Consider the following 19,764-nt stretch of genomic DNA (forward strand, 5'->3'; position numbering starts at 1 on the left):
ATTTTGTTTTGGTATACATTATTATTGTCAGATTATTGTGTCTGTCGCGACCGCTATTTTTAAATGTCTTACTTTGTTTATTCTTACATACAAAGATTGAAGATTGCCTCGTCATATAAAAACGAATTTGTATTTTTCCGCTTAGTCAATTTGGTGGATCTAGGGGAAATACTTTAAAGGTGAGTTAAATTCCATACATTTGTGGGAAATGCGGTGACCATAGAATTAAGAATAGTCCAGAAACCGCATACGCGCATCAAACAGAGGGAGACTAAACTACTCTTAAAGGAGTAGTTTTACGTTTTGACCCACTAGTTTCTTTGTTGACGTCGCACAGTACGCAACTCCCGATTTGAATTCAACTATACCGTGTTGTGTCGTTCTAAAGTGTAGAAATACTACTAGGATCTTAAAGAAACAGGGTGTTATCACATTTCATGTGTAATTCGCAAATAAATGTCTATGTAACAAATGCATTACTTAAAAATTTAATTATTTTTCCATCTGTCAGATTGTCGAAGAAAACAAAATGGACATTTCGTTGGTGTTGCCTGGGTAGTCCATTTTTTTACCCTAATTTTCTCATCCAATAAGAGAAATAATCTAAATTGGACCTCGGATTAAACAACTCTGTGGTGGACATTTGACCGACATTATATTTAAAACATCAAATTTATTTATTTATTTATTTATGGTTCCATGTTACCTTTTAAATAATTACAATAAAACCAGTGAAAAAAAATAGCATAATATTAAAAAAAGAACAAAAACATCGAGAAAAGTATACAATGGTAAACAATAAATAGAAATATTTACCTACATAAAAGAAAAGTAAATTACAGAAAATAGCCGTTTTAAAAAAGAGGAAGAGAAGAAAAAAAAAATTTAAAAAAAGAAAGTGCTTTAAAAGAAAAGTTAAAAAGTTTACTTCATGGTTTATGTAAATACTAATACTAAGCAATAATAAATTTAAAAAATAATTATACAGACAAGAGTAAAAAGTTTTAAAAAAGTGAAGAACTAATCATTATTTGAATTTTTAATTATTAATTATTTTTCAAAACACAGGACTTGATCATCAGCAGCGTGGTATAAAATAAATCTAAATCATCACTGTTATGATTTGCAAGTCGCAATTATATTTAACATGACATATACATATCAGTTTCATGAAAAATAAAATTTGTTTTAATTTTTAAAGTTCTTTCATTAAATTACTCTTATTAAATGACCCTTTACTTATCTACTCTGTTTGGTCAATCAATGTTTCCGCGAGTACAATAAAATTTTAGCGAAATTAACAAATTGTTTTTTTTATTTTTTTAATATAATTATCTTACATTTGTTTTATGATTTTATTTTTCGCGATCTGGCAACATTACGCGGTGATTTCTCGCATGCGCACGGTGAAAGTAAGGCGAAGTGGAGGATTTTTGGACACAGTCCGATGTATTCAAATATGATTCTACGCTTCTTTTAGACTATCTTTAATTCTATGGCTGCGACAGAGAAATTTGATGAATACGTATTTGTGCATATTTTTTCTGCCACTCGCTCGCAGATGCCTTCCCAATATTGTGCGAAAAAGGCAACTGCACGTCGGACTGATTATGCCTAACTAAAATTGACAAAATCGAGGTTTCATTGTCCCGTTTTTCGTACTCCTAAACTTAACCGATTTTATTAAAAATTTTTTAGAAATAGTATCAAAATGACATTTTTTGTGTCGTTATTATATCTGTGTACCATACATCCAAAAATGGCAGATAAAACTGGGCGCTTCCGTATTTTTCATTCAAATTTATTTGTGTAATTAACACTTTAATGGACATGTTTAAGTAAGTTTTTAATGTGATTCAAATTCGCTTTATTATTTAAAAAGCACTGGCACTCATTAATCCAAATAATTATAGTTTCAGTGTACGTACAATAAAAAATTAATTATAATTGAACAACTAGAAGGTAAGGTGTAAAAAAATGCCAAACTAAAATTTGACGTTTTGTTCCAATTTTGAATCGTAATTCAAGACGCAATTATATTAACTAAATAATTTTCTTACCTTCGATAATTGACGCACACACAAAATTATCCCCATTATGCACATTATACAAATAAATCGTTAATAAAAAAAACCCGAATATCGAATTTGTGAATGCGTGGCTCCCTTTTTCCACAAAACTATCATGTATTTTCTAAAAATTAAAAAGGGAACTTGAACTTTACTTGCGCATGCGCTTGTCGTTCCCGCGTAATCGACATAATTAAAAATTAGGCATGGGGCAATCTATATTTTATATTATTTCTTATGATAGTTTTTAATTTATTACTTTTTTGGTGATAGCAAACAAATACCTGCTAGAAAATTTGGCTCGTCGCTCGACTCCTCTCTAAATTATTCAAAATCGTATTCAGATGCGTATTACATAATATTTTTACGATGCAGCTACTGGAGCAGCCATGGCGGTTGACGGTCTCAAAATGGACAATAATGACAAGCAACAAGATGCTAACAATAAAACTCTACATTTAGAACAGAGCTCGGTAAATTACATCTTATTTCTTTACATATCTTTATATATATATAATTCCTCTGTACGTGTGATGCCACTGAACTCCTCCTAAACGTCTTAACCTATTTACGTGCGGTTTTCAGAGAAATATAGATCTTTGTGCTGTGCGTGTTCGTAGATATTAAAATCTTCAATCTAATGTGTAAAAAAGAAGTAAGGAGCAGAAATGTTTTATTCATCGATCTAAAAAAATCGAAAGATGTTGTTTTTTGGGTATAAAAAAAGTTTGCTTTTGAATGTTTAACAACAGTATTTGTTTTTTGTGGATTGAGATCAGATTATTTTCTTAAACTTTTTATAATTTCTACTTTATACGGAATTTAAGAAAAGAATTTGATTTTTGGTAATACTTAAATAATATTAAATTCAATACATTTTTAAAAATTGTATTTCTACATAAGTACACCCCTCTGTTGGTGAGAGGACCGGAGATTGACGTTTGCAAAAAAATTCAATATTTAAAAAAAAATATGTATCTTACACAATATTATTTTTGGTATGTGTATACACACACAATTCTGGGTTTTATCCCAAGGGGGAGTAGGTATATTATTATTTATATCACTACAGAGATGGGTAGAATTTTTTGTTTCAAGATTATGGATATTCGAGCGTTTACAGGGCTTATGACCTGTCATAGGTTGGGTTCAAGTGGCCACTTTTATGTAGAATTCTACAACATTCCCCATTCCGCTTATTAGCGAATATCCATATCGGTGACATTTTTGGTTTTTAGTATATTCGCTAATAAGCGGAATGGGGAATGTTGTAGAATTCTACATAAAAGTGGCCACTTGAACCCAACCTATGACAGGTCATAAGCCCTGTAAACGCTCGAATATACATAATCTTGAAACAAAAAATTCTACCCATCTCTGTAGTGATATAAATAATAATATGTATCTTATGTTTTGGAATTCAACCATAAACAAGTACCTAGGTACCTACTTAAATTCAACATTTAAATTTTAACCATTTTTATTTTTGGAATTAAATCATTAACATGTACCTAGGTATCTACTTATCAATGAAAAGTCTTTTCCCAAGCTAATAGCAGGCAAGCCAACGTTCGGGCAGGACAACAGCTGTCGGGTCCGCTAGCGTATATATAATCGTTTTAAAAGTTTTATTAGAATACACTTGTGCGCTTCAAACAAAATTGAATTTTGGTTTTCCTGAAATATTATAAAATTATGGAACACGCACTCTATTTATATATTTTTTGCTATCGTTTAATGTGCATGCTTCCATTTTCCATTATGTCGTATCCCGACTAAACACGGGGCTCTCGGCCTCATAAAGTTAGGGATACGTTTTATTTTCATAATAATTTAAATAAACTTTGGAATTATATTGAAACGTTGGAGCACTTCATGTCACCATATTAATTAATATTGCATGTTTTGACTCACAGAACACCCTGTAAGTTTGATTTGTAAAAATATATATAGTGTCGGCGGCCCATTATTTTGACTAATATCGCAAAATGATTGTTCATTCATACCGTTATCGTCATATTATCGTTGTATTTTTCAAATAAATAATCACTTGTTACAAGATGAGTTATGGTAGGTAGTTATGGTAGGTAATGTATAGAAGGGTTCAATTATAATTTCACTTCTAAAATTGAGTAAATGCTTCTTTTTACAGATATGGACAAGACAACAAAAAGCAGTTTGCGTAAGACGGGCGTACAAAGCTTACGGGTCAAAAAAGAATTCAAATTCAATACTTAAGAATCTGGATATGACAGTTGATAGAGGAACGATGTAATTTATATTTTTAAAATATTATTGAAGTCTTGGGTTTATTGTTGTAATTTTTAGCACACTACAATTCTCAAAAATTTGCGTTTATAATATTTACGCCGCTGGAATCAGGTAGGTCAAAGGTGACGTCACATATGTAGCTTCATTTTTTAAAGCATAAGCAGCATGCATAGTGACAAATGACTGATGTTATGTATGAAACATACGTTTGAAATGTACCTATCACGGAATGACGGATGCGGGAATATACTTCCAAAGCCATTCATAAAAATAAAATAAACACTTAAGTATCTGCCAAACACTATTTGTATTTCTTAATAATTTTGCTAGCGTAAATTTTCTAATAGTTATTTTTTATAAATATTTTTACCTACTTAGTTCGATATTTTATACAATACTATTGTTTATTAGCTTATTTTAAAATAATCTAGAACTGCAGTGGTGGATAAACGTTAATAAGAAATGTTATTAAACTTATTAATTTGTTTGTTAATGGAATTAAATCTAAAATGTATAATATGTATTATAATCTTCAGAATCTATATTACGTTCACGCACAGCCCTGTTTTCGATTTTGACAGTTGTGCGGCGTTTTGGTTGAGTGTTTGAACTTTTTCTACACAGTGCTGCCAATTTAGCAACTTTGTCGCTAGATTAAGTGACATTTCGACATTGAAAACGACTTTTTTATTTTTTTAGCGACAAATAAATACTAGCGACTTTTAAGCGATCTGTCAAAAGTTAAAGTAAACATTAAATCACTTATGATTTGGTAATTATATTCCCAAAAATATAGAAAGGAATGAGAAGAAAGACATTTAAAGTTTATTCTATTAAAATTAAATATTTTTGTCATTAATATGACATATAATTACTTATAACAATATGATATTATGTGATATTACTTACTTCAAATAAAAATTAAAATTATTTTGTTTTATTTTACACTGGTATAAAAATACATAATGTATTTATACCTTTTTGTCATAGTGCATATGGCTATAGAGATGCTATTTTACTATTTTGCATGGCAAAAGCGTTCTATAGTAAGTTTTTTTTGTGAATTTAATATATGGTGTCTGTTTTTTTAAATTAAAAGTACTTCATCACAATTAAATATTTTGTTATAAATACTAAGGTAATATTCATTTACTAGTGACTATATTTTTATCAGTAGCACCGAGAATATACATTTCCTTTACTAACTTACTAACTACTAACTTTTACCAGTATAATTTCTTTTAAATAAAAACCTAATCATGTTTTTATTTTTTAATTGCTTGAAAGTATTAATTATAATTGAAGGTAATCGTGCACACTCCTGTCAAAAATCCTTGCCCCCCCCTCCCTAAGATACGGGCACCGCTGTCCTAGGAAACCCTAGCTTTAGTGACATTTGCAACACTAGTTCTACATTATTTATTATTTCTGGGTTAGCCGTTTGAGCCTTTAAGCGGGAGAAAAACTAGCATAATTTATTTTATAATACTTTTTGCAGGAGGGAATGAAATAAAGCTTGCATCAAATGAAATGTTTTCATTAGATTAATATGGTTTAAAATTATGTTCAGAATAATCACGCTTTATGTAAAATTAGGATGACATGACAGGTTTTGAGAGAAAATAAATTTGCTACCTACTGACTTGCCTACTTTGGTCAGTCGATCATTATTCTCATCTGTTTGTTCATAGGTACCTATTTAAATCATCAATGATGCAAGAAGTATATATTAAAATAATTTCTTCTAAGAATCTTAGTAGTAAAGTGTTTAGCGCGTTTGCCTACCATGCATCATGCAAGAGGCCTAGAATTCGATTCCTGAGGATTGATTGGTCATCTTGCTTTAATGTGACTTATGATTGAGATATGCTGCGAATGCTAGAACAATACAGAGCCCTATGCACCAATAGAAGCAGATAATGGTATGAAAATTATAATTGATAAAAAAAAACTTAAATGCCGATTTTGTCAGTAGCCAGAAATAAAATTTAAAAAAATATTGTGAAATCGTAAATCTTACAAAATAAAAAAAGTATTCTTATGTCAAAAGGAAGAATCTCAATATTCAAACGTAAAGCCGAAATATTTTTTACGACTGTCATAAGTTACGTATAAAATAATACAAATAACAGTTAAACTCCAATTATCCAAATTAGTGAGTGCCAGACATTATCACGTAAAAACTTACTCAAACATGCGGAGCTAAGTTAATTGATTTGACAAATAAACACGCCAGCCGCCAGAGCCCTATTTTATTTGTTATTATAACATCTCCTTAATTTTTTATTTCCTGATAACAATCAGGATATTTGGCAAATCCGGATGACTGGAGTTCGGAATATGTTTACATACTATTTTAACTCATGAACGACTGCTGAAAAATCCCTCTCGAAATAGTGTTGTAATGTCATGTTATATATTGCAAAAAACAAGATAATCCTTTGAAATACAGGTATTTAAAAACATAAATTCAACATATTATGATAAATATGTATATATGAATGGTTCAATAATCTATTTTCCATCATTTATATAAATAATCATATAATTCGGATTTTTATTATAGAAAACAAAAGAGGAGTGATACTTTAATCCACAAATTTGGAATATCCAGTGACCAGTTTCATCGCTTTCGTGACATCTTCGAAACTGGTCAACTGGTCACTGAACACATGGACTGGTCACTGGATATTCCAAATTTGTGGATTAAAGAATCACTCGTCTTTTATTTTCTATAATAAATTACAATGAACTTCCATTAAGAATTTTCACTTACAAAGTTAAATGTTTTATATAATTAAGACTCTTATAGCTAAACAGGACAATTAAAAAAAAGGACATATTTATATTATGTCCTGTATTCTCTGTAGTCATGACACATCATGGCACTTCTCATACAAAAGATTTTATTTTCAGATATGGTCTGCTAGGATCTTCAGGTTGCGGTAAAACTACCCTGTTGTCCTGTGTCGTGGGACGAAGAAAGCTCGACTCTGGGGAAATATGGGTTCTTGGAGGAAAACCAGGGACAAAAGGTTATTACTCTTCACTACTGCATATTACACCAGTTGAAAAAATCGGCTCACCTCTAATAGTTTCTTACTCACATCGCCATACATTTCAACGTAATTACGGCTTTAAATGAATTTAAATGAAACTCCATCAATAAACTGTCACCTATTAAAAACTCTTAAGCCTAATTCCCCTTCAACTCAATAAATTAAGCAGTCATTTCATCACCCTGTAAAAACAATAATAATGACTTGTGCAGTGTTGTTAGCTTAGCGATGGAATGTAACTGCAACATAATTGTAGGGTTCATCATAATCGATGACACTCATGTACTAAAACATTTCACCGGAAATTGTGTGATGGCCGAAGCAATGTCATCATTTTCTGTAGAATTCAATACAACATTATAATGCAACTCTAACAGTATTGCACATAAATCGGGAGCATCGCTCTGCAGTACATTCACATCATCCCTACCAAGAAGAAATGAACTACAAAGGCACGTTGCCTATAAAGAGACCACAGGAAGCAACGCCAATCAGTCAGCCCAACAAGTTCAGTTCAGTCAGTCAGACCAGGTCGACGAAGTCACTCAATTCCAGCATGAATTTCAAGTGCAGTCTTTTCAACCCACCATCGCCGCTACACTCAAGTGCTGTATCTTATTTGCTATGTCATAAATACGCCTCAAACAACTACCTCGTGTCTTCTCTGTCAATTTCTAACTGGGGTAGGAGCTCCAACCCTCAACTACCAAAATCCTACATAATTATCATTAAAATTACGAGTTTTTTTTCTTATAAGGTTCTGGCGTACCAGGAAGGCAGGTGGGTTACATGCCCCAGGAAATAGCCTTGTATGGAGTGTTCAGTATCAAGGAGACCATGATGTACTTTGGATGGATCTTCGGTATGAAGACCAGTGAAATTAAGGAAAGGCTCAAATTTCTACTTGATTTATTGGACTTGCCGAGCGAAAACAGGCTTGTTCAAAATCTAAGGTCAGTTTAATTTTATTTACAAATATAAACCTTAAAGGCTTTTTAAAAACATAATAAATTATGGTATGAAAAAAAAGATAAATAAAATATGTGGAAAGTATGGTTTCTCTAATATATATACAGTAAAAAAAAAAAGAGTATGAATAAATGTTACGATTTAAAACTAAAAGACTAGTACTATTAAATATTTCTATTAAATAAATCAATGGAGTTCTTTTATATCTATAGCCATTGGAAACTAAAGTACCGTTTCTTTGGATAAAAAGTTGATTAGATAAGTTGTAGTCAATTTAACTGTGTAGTCAAACATTACCATAAATATTTAAGTTAGTGAAATATCAGTGTCTTGACAAAGAGACGGATACGTCAGGAAACTGGTAGACATAAAAGTTGGTAAATGTTTACATACAAATATTTAATAACATTTAAGTTAGATCAATTTAATTTAAAAGGGTTAAAAAGCCATAAAAATATTTTCTAGCAAATAAGTATCTCATTGGAGGTTAAATAGTATGAAAATCTTCCTATGCCACATTGCGATGTGTGCAAGTGTGGACGTAAAAAATGTATGCAGTACTCAGTTAAAATCACTGTAGTCCCACAATTGTGCGCTTCACACTGTGAAATATCATTGCTATTGAACACACATTGTATAATGTAAAACTTTATTTCCTCAAAAAAAAACAGCAAATATGATTTTTTAATAACTTTTTTGTCCACTCTTTTACACTTTGTCTTTTACATTTAATTTCTGCCAATGACATGTTTTGATTTTACATTTTCATTTGAAATATTTCTATTGCAGTGGTGGTCAACAGAGGCGTGTGTCCTTCGCTGTATCCCTAATGCACGACCCCGAACTGCTGATCCTCGATGAGCCAACTGTGGGAGTAGATCCTCTCCTCCGGCGTTCCATCTGGAACTACCTGGTGCACATCACGAAACATGGCAACAAGACGGTCATCCTCACTACACATTATATAGAAGAAGCTTCGGCAGCCCATAAGGTAGGTCATCTATCAAAAAACAAAATGCATGATATCTCAACTATGGAATAACTAGACGTAGGTGACATACTGTCGACGATAATGTATCTTGACATGAATGCCAAAAGGTTGGGAGTGAAACCAAATTTGTTTAATTTTTCAAGTAATATATCGTGATCTACCTTATCAAAAACCTTTTCAAAGTCAGTATATACAACATCGAGACGTGAAAAATTTTCCAATCAATTTTGAATATCGTTTGAAATATTCAAGAGATTTGTTGCAGCAGTATCTAGTTGGTGTAAATCCGTGTTGGTAATCCGATATGGCATTATTGACTTGATTATAGATATGGGAGTGTATAATCATTTCGAAAACCTTTGCTGGAGCTTATAATACAGCTACCGGTCTGTAATTTTCAATAGCTGATTTGCTGCCCTTTCTGTGAATTGGAGTACTTGTCAGCTTCCATTTTTATATGCAACTTGGGGTGGTATTCTGATCGCAAAAGCGCATGTAGAAAACACATTTTTAATAGTCGGGTTGTGGTCCCGTGGCTAGTGTCTCGGACTCACAGACCAAAGGTCCGTGGTTCGAATCCCACTCTACCCCAACTTGATTCCATTTTCTAATAGTGAGTTATTTACAACTCGTTGAGAATGGCCCTCAAAATTAAATATTTGGGTAAATCATAAGAACGCAAATATTTCTTTTTTAATTAAAAAAAAAAAAAAAAAAAAAAAATACATATTTATGTACTAAATACACGTTAACAGAGCAATCTCTTCGAAGGGTTAATCTCCACTCAAATTCTTTCCTTAGGATTTTTATCTGAGGTCGCCATCTGGTCCAGGGTCCCAGTTCTATTTCACATACATATAGAATACGCGGACACGGTGAATAATTACCAGAAATTGTATTTTGGATTTCCAGATAGGCCTGATGAGAAATGGAAAACTGCTAGCAGAAGAATCACCACAGGTTCTTTTAACCATGTATGGCTGCTCATCTCTAGAAGATGTTTTCCTCGAATTATCAAAACGACAAGGTGAATTAATTTTATATGGTAATCATAATAATATATAATATCTCATAATATTTAAGATCAATTTTTTAAAATTACTCTTCCACTTAAAAACGGAGTATTTTTAATACTTAAACCTAAACAAACCATCACGCCGTATCTCCTTAAGAGTAGGCAGAGTGGACAGAAAGCCATTTCACTATGTCTTTACATAGAGACCTTGCTTCTTCTACAGTCAAGTCTTCTCATCCATGCACGTTTATTATTCTGACTTTTAATAGATTTTTAAAAATATATATATTTTTTAAGGAATAACCCGCTAAGCCTCTATTTAGAGGCTTGTCAGCAGATGCGATAGATAAGATATGGAAGGAGGTAATGAAAAATATACTTCAACACCCAGATCAATTGAGAAAAAAATCTTTCTTGGATTTTTTTTTTGCAACTGGCGGGAATCGAACCCGCAACGCCAGTTTCACAGTTGGCTGTCTTACCAACTGCGCCTGCACCTGTCAGCGTACCTTCAAATATCTGTTGAATTTGGTCATGCCATGTCTTTATCAATCTTCCTCGCTTTCTGCATTCAATGTTCGCATTGTAAATATTTTTAGCCGTTCTTTTGCCGTCCATTCGCTCTATATATCTAAATCAACACGGAACTCCTTTCTTGATTTTGTCGATAATGCTTATCTCAGCCTTACATAATACAAGTAGTTTGATATTTTTGCGACTATTGTACATTGTTTAACCACACATTCGCCAGAGAGGTCGCATTTTAATGGATATTGATGTTTATTTATTTATTTGTATTCATTTGTATAGTTTGTTAATTTACAAAGTTAATTTAATTTATTTACAAGTATAGCACTAAAATCATAATTATAAAAATACTTAACTTAAATATATTTATAAATTTATATAATATACAAATTACTAATCCCTATCCCTTATATACAAAAAAGCATTTTGCTCAAAAAGTGGAGACACTCCCAGCTTTTCTGAGACTTTCTGGCAAATCATTAAACATTTTTAAACCTTCATAGCACAGGTTGTTTTGAGTTTCAGTCAATCTCACCTTAGAAAGCCTGAAATCACCTCTGCCTAGTTTCATACCTGTTTAATTCCAGTTAAAGATACATCTGGAGGCCCTTTAAACCAAGATGCAGTCAATAAGAACATATCTCAAATGTCCCTCAATTTAGAGAAGAAAGAGGAACCAATCTATTCAAGAGTAAGGGGGCTGAACTTCCATCAGACTAAAGAAATCCTTATCCAGCACATCACCAAAGGCTGTTTTAATTCGTTTAGTAATGTGAGTCTAAAAACAAAATCTCTGAAAATATGGGTGAAGTATCTTTTTGTTTGGTTGAGAAAAATACGCTCGTCTGATGGCAAAACTATGTTTATATTAATACAGCGAAAAATGTTCTACTAGCTGAGATCTATCATATGGCATTTAGGATTATTATATAACTGAATCAAATTCAATTATAAACACCTCTCTCCCGCTTTCAATCTGATGGCAAAACTTTGTTTATATTAATACAGCGAAAAATATTCTACTAGCTGAGATCTATCATATGGCATTTATGATTATTATATAACTGAATCAAATTCAATTATAAACACCTCTCTCCCGCTTTCAATCTGATGGCAAAACTTTGTTTATATTAATACTGCGAAAAATATTCTACTAGCTGAGATCTATCATATGGCATTTAGGATTATTATATAACTGAATCAAATTCAATTATAAACACCTCTCTCCCGCTTTCACTCCCACAAAGTTTACTATATACCATTGTGTCTTTCTACTTTTCTTTGTAATAATTTTCTATGAATAAATATGTCCTTAAAAATGCCCATTGTGCGTATATATAAATAAATAAAATAAAATAAATAAGTGGCAGTAGCGGGCATGAACCATTCTCCTCCGTTGTCCTCGACAACTCCGATAAGAGTGACTCGATCAAATAATAGAAAAAAAGGGCCCATTACGAGTGAAGTGAACCCACTGATAAAATGTTTTGATGTTTTTAATAAATATGGATTTTTTGTATATAAAGAACCAGAAAAAAATGGTTTTAGATTATATTAATTACAGATGTTTTATGAGTAATGAGTTTACTTCACCTTTAAAATGCCACTTCACTTGACCTGCAATGAGTTCATATGAAAAATGTAATTTAAAGTCAACTAAAATTTGTCACTGAGGATCAATATAAATAAAAGATGAAGAATCGGGTGTTTTCTGCAAACCGATCCTGGGAGTGAAACCATAAAAAATAATATACTTATTTTTAAAATGTGGCACGTACGTATAATACACATTGTAGATTACATAATATTTTCTACATTTGTTTGTCCCCAGCTAGAATACTGTACTCCTATTTGGTCACCTTATTATAATGTTAGTATTGATAGACTAGAAAGGGTCCAACATTTTTTTTAACAGGTCGACTACCGGTAAAACTTTAACTTCTCTAACTATGCAGTACCATGGAATAAACTCTCTTAAAAATCGAAGAATAATGTTAGCCCAGCTATTTTCATACAAATTAATAAATAATAAAATTGATTCCCCTAATCTACTTGAAAGATTCCCATTCCGTGTGCCATCTAGACCGACAAGACAAAATCTTCTGTTTTACACAGACAACGTGTCAACAAACTACCTAAAACAGTCTATAATACCTAGAATATGCGAGCAATATGACAATAGATTTACTGAGGCCAATATTTTTTTATGACAATGTGTGTAAATTTAAGCAAAAAATCATAGAAATATTGAGAGAAGCAGATATTTAATTAATTTTATTATTACAATCATATTTTTCATTTCTTATATTTAATTTAATTTAAATTATTGTCTTAAGTGTAAACATTTTTTTTGGTGTGTGCATGAGTGTCCTACACTATATACAAAGAAATTGTCAATATTTTTGTGCATACTGTTTGTTTACCCAATATAATAAAGCAATAATATATATATATATATATTTTTGCACCACAACAGGCCAGGAGGCCCAATTATAGTGGTGAATTACATCATAGAACACCCAGGCTTGAGAAAAATCACATTATAACTTTTTGTGTTCTCACCAGGAATCGAACCCGAAACCTTCCACGTGTGAGTGAAGCGTCTTGACCACTACATCACGGAGGTTGCTAATCAAATTAATGTATAGTTGTTTTTTCCAGTTAACGACCAAAGGAAAAATGAGAGCTCTGTTACAGAAAAATTTCTTAAAGATGTTTAGGAACGTTGGAGTTATGTTATTTGTATTTGCTCTACCTGTTTTGCAAACTATTCTCTTCTGTCTGGCTGTAGGAAGGGACCCTACTGGGCTTAAGTTTGTAAGTATATATTATTATTTGTTTTATATATTACGGGAATTGAACCCGGGAGCTCAGGCATGACAGGCCAACCACCACACCACAAACTAGGTGCCAGAGTAGGTGTTATGTGGGCATTATATAGGCTGCATTTGGTTTTCACTGAACAAATATTTAATCTCAAGACATTTTGTTGAATGCGGCACCAGCTTTTAGCCGCACTCCCAGTTCTTTATAAAAGCTGCCATTTTCCATTACATTTACTCTCAGGCATAGGCGTGGCCACTGTGGGGCAGGGTAGGGCGCTTGAACCCTCCCGGCTCATTTTGTCATATGAAAAAAATGTAGGTCAATAACATTAATAAGGAAGTTTAGTGTTTTTATAAAATATATACAGGGTGTTTACTAAACCCTGTCACATCCGAAACCACGATGATCAGTATGAGCAAGAAGACATATTGGCACTTAAAAATAATATTTTTGAACAAATAAAATTTTGAAAAATAAAATCTCAAAAAAAGCAAATGGTTGCTTACTTCTGCAGGGGAGAAACGAGGAGGAGGAAGGGGAGAGTCTTATACTGTGCCGCGCTCCCCTCACCTCTCCCCTGCAGAAGTAAGCAACCATTTGTTTTTTTCAATACTTTATTTTTTTAAATTTTCTTTGTTCTAAATATTTTTTTAATATGTCTTCTTGCCCATACTGATCATTGTGGTTTCGAATGTGACAGGGTTAAAAAAACACACTGTATATGTGTTAATGGACTAAGCCAAAAAAAATTGTTTTTATTTTTACTTTTACTGGGCACAGGAAAAACATTTTACCCAAATTGGAGATAAAATCACTTATACAATCAAAAGCTAACCTAAGTGTACGGTCAAAAGCTTACCATTGCCACAGCGATGAAGTAAAAGAGTACCGAATACACTAACGTCTCACTCTCGATGCATATTCGAGCGCGAGAAAGACAATTTCATGCGTAGTGCAGATCAACCTGTATAATTGCCACCGTACGCCAGTTGCTTTCAAAGCTCCGCTGAGGGTGGTCCGTTTGCTCATACTGTGAGCATTAGCGAATGTTTTTTTAATGTTTTTAGCGATTACTCAAATTATGCGATTATTTCAAATACTATCACTTTTTGATTGAAGAAATTGCCTTTGAATGTTCCATTTTTCAAATTTTAAATTCCTAATTTTTGTATGTGTATTGGCTACACAGCATAGGAATGTGCAGATTTTTTCGAACAGTAAGGGAAGGGATAAAAAAATGAACTATTTCATTGATAATGCCATTTTTTAAATGTTTTAGGCTATTGTTAATGAAGAAATTCCAAACTGGGGTAAAGGGGGAGTGTGTAGAAAGGTTCATAGCTGCACTTTTCAAAATCTGTCGTGTCGCTACCTACAACATCTGAACAACAAAGTAATACAAAAACCGTATAGAACTGTGAAACTGGCCATAGATGCTGTGAAAGAGGGCGATGCCTGGGGGGTTATCTACTTTACAAAAACATTCTCAAATTCTACAATTGCTAGAATGGCTCTTGGTAAACAAATTTGTAACATCAATTTGTAGGGTAATTACTACAACTGGGTAATTTCAAAATCAGCATTTATGACCTAACCACTAAAAGCACATCATTGTATCTTCCTCCATCAATGCTACAACTAGACGAGTCGTGATGTTCACGACTTGTTTATTTGTAGCATTTATGGAGGAAGATACAAAGATGTGTTTTAAAGGTTAACTCAAAACTGCTGATTTTGAAGTTACCTAATTGTAGTATTTACCCCACAAATTTATTTTTTACTTTTTTCCATGTTCTATTTCACACACAGTTCTATGTGTAAAATAAAACCAGAACCCTCGACAAGCATTGTCGACACGACGACTACTCTCAGGTAAAAATCCGGAAAATAAATCAATTGCAAATAAAAACGTTCTTATGTCATGGAATAAAAATCTTTTTTTTTTTGTGGAAATTCAATGCTATCCAAAGATTTTTTTTAATGAATGACTGGGTGACACTTTGTTCTAATTAATTTGATAGACCAATAACTTGTTTCATCACTCTCACAACGTTATCAGATAAGTATGGTTTTTAAGAAGTTTAAACTATAAACTATAAAAAGGCTCTGAAATGAAGTTTTTCAGCCTTGTGTTGTAATGGTCAGCGCATTTGCCTACCATTTGAGAGGTCTCGGGTTCGATTCCCGACATGGTTGATGTGAAAAATTTATTAAAAAGGGTGCTTTCACACCAGAATATTTCATAGTCCCTGGACTGGTACCCGAAGCATAAGACTGATCGCCTAACCTTCATGTAACAAAAATGATCAAGATACGCCACGGTTGGTGTACCAATGCAGTGCCCTATGCACCATTAGGTGCTGAAAGGGAATGATGATGAAATAAGGTATGTTCGGAGGGAGGTAGCTTTAAATAACGAGGATTAGAGAATCGAGAAAGTTGACAGCTTTAAACACTTGAGAGTTCACATTACTGAGGATGGTGGCGAGCACAAAGAGCTCGAACCCACCTAGGAATTTCTAGAGCGACTTTTAACACGATGTTTGCTGTCTGGAACTAGTCTATATTTGGTCAAAACAAATTCAATTCTTGTATAATGCCAGCACTTCTATATGGGTGAGAATTCTGGCACCTTGCCAAAACTTAAAACATCTAACTTTTCAGTTAAGTGCTTGGGGAGAATATTAGGTGTAAGATGGTTCGATATCATTACTAACATCGAAGTTCGAAAACAGACACAACAGACTCCTATAACGAACGTTTTGAGGGTGCAGCAGTAAACCTGGCTTCGGAACATGCTGCAGATGCCTCAGTAGAGCCTTAACCCAAGTTGTCTCTTCTCAACACCTGCGGGCTCCCGCCGTCCTGGAAGACCTTCGATGACGATCTTTCGGCTTAGGGACGGGGGATGTATGTGGGAGGAGGCGAGTGCCGGCGGAAAAGGGTCATCTCGATGCGTCTAGTGATGTCCACTTGCTCCACTCAGGAGCGGATGTGGAAAAAGAAAGAGAGAATCGGAAGGGAGAGTTTTTGTAAATGTCACCCTGTCATTCATGATTTATTTTATTTTATAAATAACAAGAATGTTGTTTAATTATAGGTCGTAATGTAGATGCAAAAACAATAAACCAATCTGAAGTTAGAGTCTGGCTTGATATGTCCAATGAGCAGATAGGACTTATGCTCGACCGCGATCTTCAATTTAGCTATCGAGATTTTGTAAAGGTAAAACTTTTTATACATATTTTTTTAGATTGATAGGTAGGAACCACTTTTATATTTGTTCGTTCCACACAGTACCTTATAAAAAAATTGTGTTAAAAAATTATCCTAAAACATAATGCTGGATAGGTTTTATGTGATTTTTCTCAAGCCAGGGAAACACACAGAACACTGTGCTGTAATTCAGTACTTTTATTGGACCTCCTAGCCTGTAGTGGTGTAAAAAATTAAATAAAAAACAATACATTCAGGATAGCAAAAAATTAAACAGTTTACTATTTATTGTACTGCAATTTAAAATAAATAAATAATATGATATTAAAATACTTTGAAAAAATAGTGGCAAAGATTATTCAATATCACTATCTTAATACATATAACTATGGCAAGTTAAATTACATTATTTGAAACCTATAAAAACTCTCCGAGCGAATAATTATTTACTGCCAAACACAAACTTAAATCTTCAATAATTTTTAACTAATAAAAACATTAGAGCCGGACAGTCTTCGCTTTGCTTGAGGTATTTTTGATGCACTACTTATTAAAAATATGTTTTTGGGCATTTTGTGCATAGTCACTTGCCTACTGCTTCACCATACTAACTAGCTCAATTCATTATTTATTTTGTAATTTCATAAAACATTTAGGGACATTTTTTTTTAGGAACTCTTCTCTGCCTGCAAACAAACCCCAACGTTGGGTGTTAATCCAATAAAGTTTACAGACCCAATTTACGGGAAAAGTAATCCGTCATTCACAGATTTTATGGCTCCTGGTGTTATTATAAGGTGAGTTATTATAAGGTATTTTCACTCTGTGTCCAGGTGGATGAAAAATACAGTTTTTTGTGTAAAATAGAATCAGAACCCTAGATGAGAGTTTTTGACTTAATAACTGCTCTAAAGTAAAGATCCTGAACAAGGAAATCAAGTGGAGATAAGTCCACCTTGTTGTGTGATGTTTGGAACGTTCGCCTACCATTCTTGAGGCCCTGAATTCGATTTCTGGCAGGGTGAATGTGAAATATTGATTTTAAAGGTTGTTTAAACTGCAATATTTTTATTGTTTCTGAACTGGCATCGGAAGTGTAGGACTGATCACCTTGCTTTCATGTAACATGTAACAAAGGAAATATGACCACATTTCTGATTATCGTAGGCAACTGAAATGGCTCAAAATTAGACAGCGGAGAGACTACCGCTCCCTCTCACTTCTGTTCAATGTACTTCATAGTCCTAACGCTCCTATATACCTGCGTGAAAAATTTCAACGCTTATCAGTTCATGGTTTACCTCTTCGTTATAATTCTCAAGGCACTCTCTTAATACCCATCCACAATTCCTTTTTCTTCTCTAACTCATATGATGTCTATGCGGCTCGATTGTGGAATCATCTCCCATCCACCATTTAAGATGTTACTACATTATCTCTGTTTAAATCACGTCTGAAGAAACATCTCCTTTCTCTTCCTTAATCTCTCCTCCTTTCCTTTTTTCTCTTTCCTCTTTTTTCCTTTTTCCCATTGAGTAATAGTTTTGATTTAAGGTAATTTATAAACAAAAACGTTTATTTCTATTTTTATATATCTTTAGCTTTTTAATATTTTTTTTCTATTGAATATGTTCTGTAACTTGAATTATAAAAATACAACTTTTATTTTATTGGTTGGATGGAAGAAATTGCCATTTGGCAATAAGCCCGCCAATGTACAAATAACATTATATACAAAAAGTTAAATAAATAAATAACAGATGATCAAAATATGGAGCATTTAGTTTACCAATGCAGTACTTTATGCACCTCTGGGGGCAGAAGGGAAAATGATGATGATGATTACTAGGTGTTACTTATTCTAATAACTAAGACGTAGACCTAATTTTCCCAAATTCAAGGGTGAATGCAATATTACATACAGTAGAATAAACTCTTCAAAATTGAGTTAAGCTTAAACATATACCTACTTTTGTGTAAAGTAACAAATATAATTAAATTCCCAGAACCTCTTGACAGACTTTTATGCGCCATCTAGACCAGCGGCTCACAGGCGCATGCAGCTCACCAAGCATTTCAGTGCGGCTTACATGGGTTTTATTGCAACGCACATGACGGGCGAAATCATAACTATCTCTCTAAGAACTCTATACCCGTAAGAAAACTCGATCATTTTCCAAATGGCAAAAAAGCAGTATGAGAAGCAGGGGTAAATTTATTTTTGCAAAATACTAAAATGAAATTATACAACTTAAAAAAAACGGTTTGCTGATTTCAAAAAGATATCATGCAAAATGAAAATTTACGAAAACCTCTACGGCATCCCGGATATCATGCATAAAGTAGGTACTCGGTGATTAATACAAAAAAATATGTTCTGTTTTACATAAAACCGAACATATTTTTACATAAAACAGAACATATTTTTATTATGTATATACATACACCTGTATATACAGCTAATAAAGCAGAGTAAAAACAGTATTTATGCTACTACCATCAAACCATTTCCCCGTAGTGATAAGCAGAGGGATTTTCTTTAATCCTCACCAAGTCATCATCAAGAACTAAGTAATGCCCACTGCCCGCCCAGAAAGGAGATTCTATCTTACAATAAACATAAGAGACATCGATACATAATAGTTTTATTTGTACAGTTTGCCCACCACTTTGTGCTGTAAGGAGATAATCCAGAAGTACATAATGCGATCTTCATTGCATTGCGGAAAAGGGGGAAATGAATTCTTCACTTACTGGGATTAAATTGATTGGACATGATCAATTCTCCGAAATGAAAACAATTTTTTTTTAAAACCTTGA

At 32.9% G+C, this 19,764-nt stretch overlaps 1 protein-coding gene across 1 annotated transcript in view; it reads left to right on the plus strand.

Moving 5' to 3' along the window:
• Positions 1–19,764, plus strand: part of LOC148276264 (ABC transporter G family member 23-like) — a 22,907-nt gene continuing 3,143 nt past the window's right edge. Inside the window, exons 1-12 of the mRNA XM_088234516.1 lie at positions 1–179; positions 2,445–2,542; positions 4,222–4,340; positions 7,257–7,375; positions 8,157–8,352; positions 9,158–9,359; positions 10,272–10,386; positions 11,490–11,674; positions 13,564–13,719; positions 15,008–15,245; positions 16,829–16,953; positions 17,617–17,741. Coding sequence (XP_088090642.1) covers positions 2,459–2,542; positions 4,222–4,340; positions 7,257–7,375; positions 8,157–8,352; positions 9,158–9,359; positions 10,272–10,386; positions 11,490–11,674; positions 13,564–13,719; positions 15,008–15,245; positions 16,829–16,953; positions 17,617–17,741 — 1,664 coding nt within the window. The 5' untranslated portion in view covers positions 1–179; positions 2,445–2,458. The remainder of the gene's footprint in view (positions 180–2,444; positions 2,543–4,221; positions 4,341–7,256; positions 7,376–8,156; positions 8,353–9,157; positions 9,360–10,271; positions 10,387–11,489; positions 11,675–13,563; positions 13,720–15,007; positions 15,246–16,828; positions 16,954–17,616; positions 17,742–19,764) is intronic.

This window comes from Micrasema longulum, unplaced genomic scaffold (genome assembly GCF_059751315.1).
Source record: "Micrasema longulum isolate JH-2025_06_02 unplaced genomic scaffold, ASM5975131v1 h1tg001251l, whole genome shotgun sequence".
In the NCBI taxonomy this organism is placed as follows: domain Eukaryota; kingdom Metazoa; phylum Arthropoda; class Insecta; order Trichoptera; family Brachycentridae; genus Micrasema; species Micrasema longulum.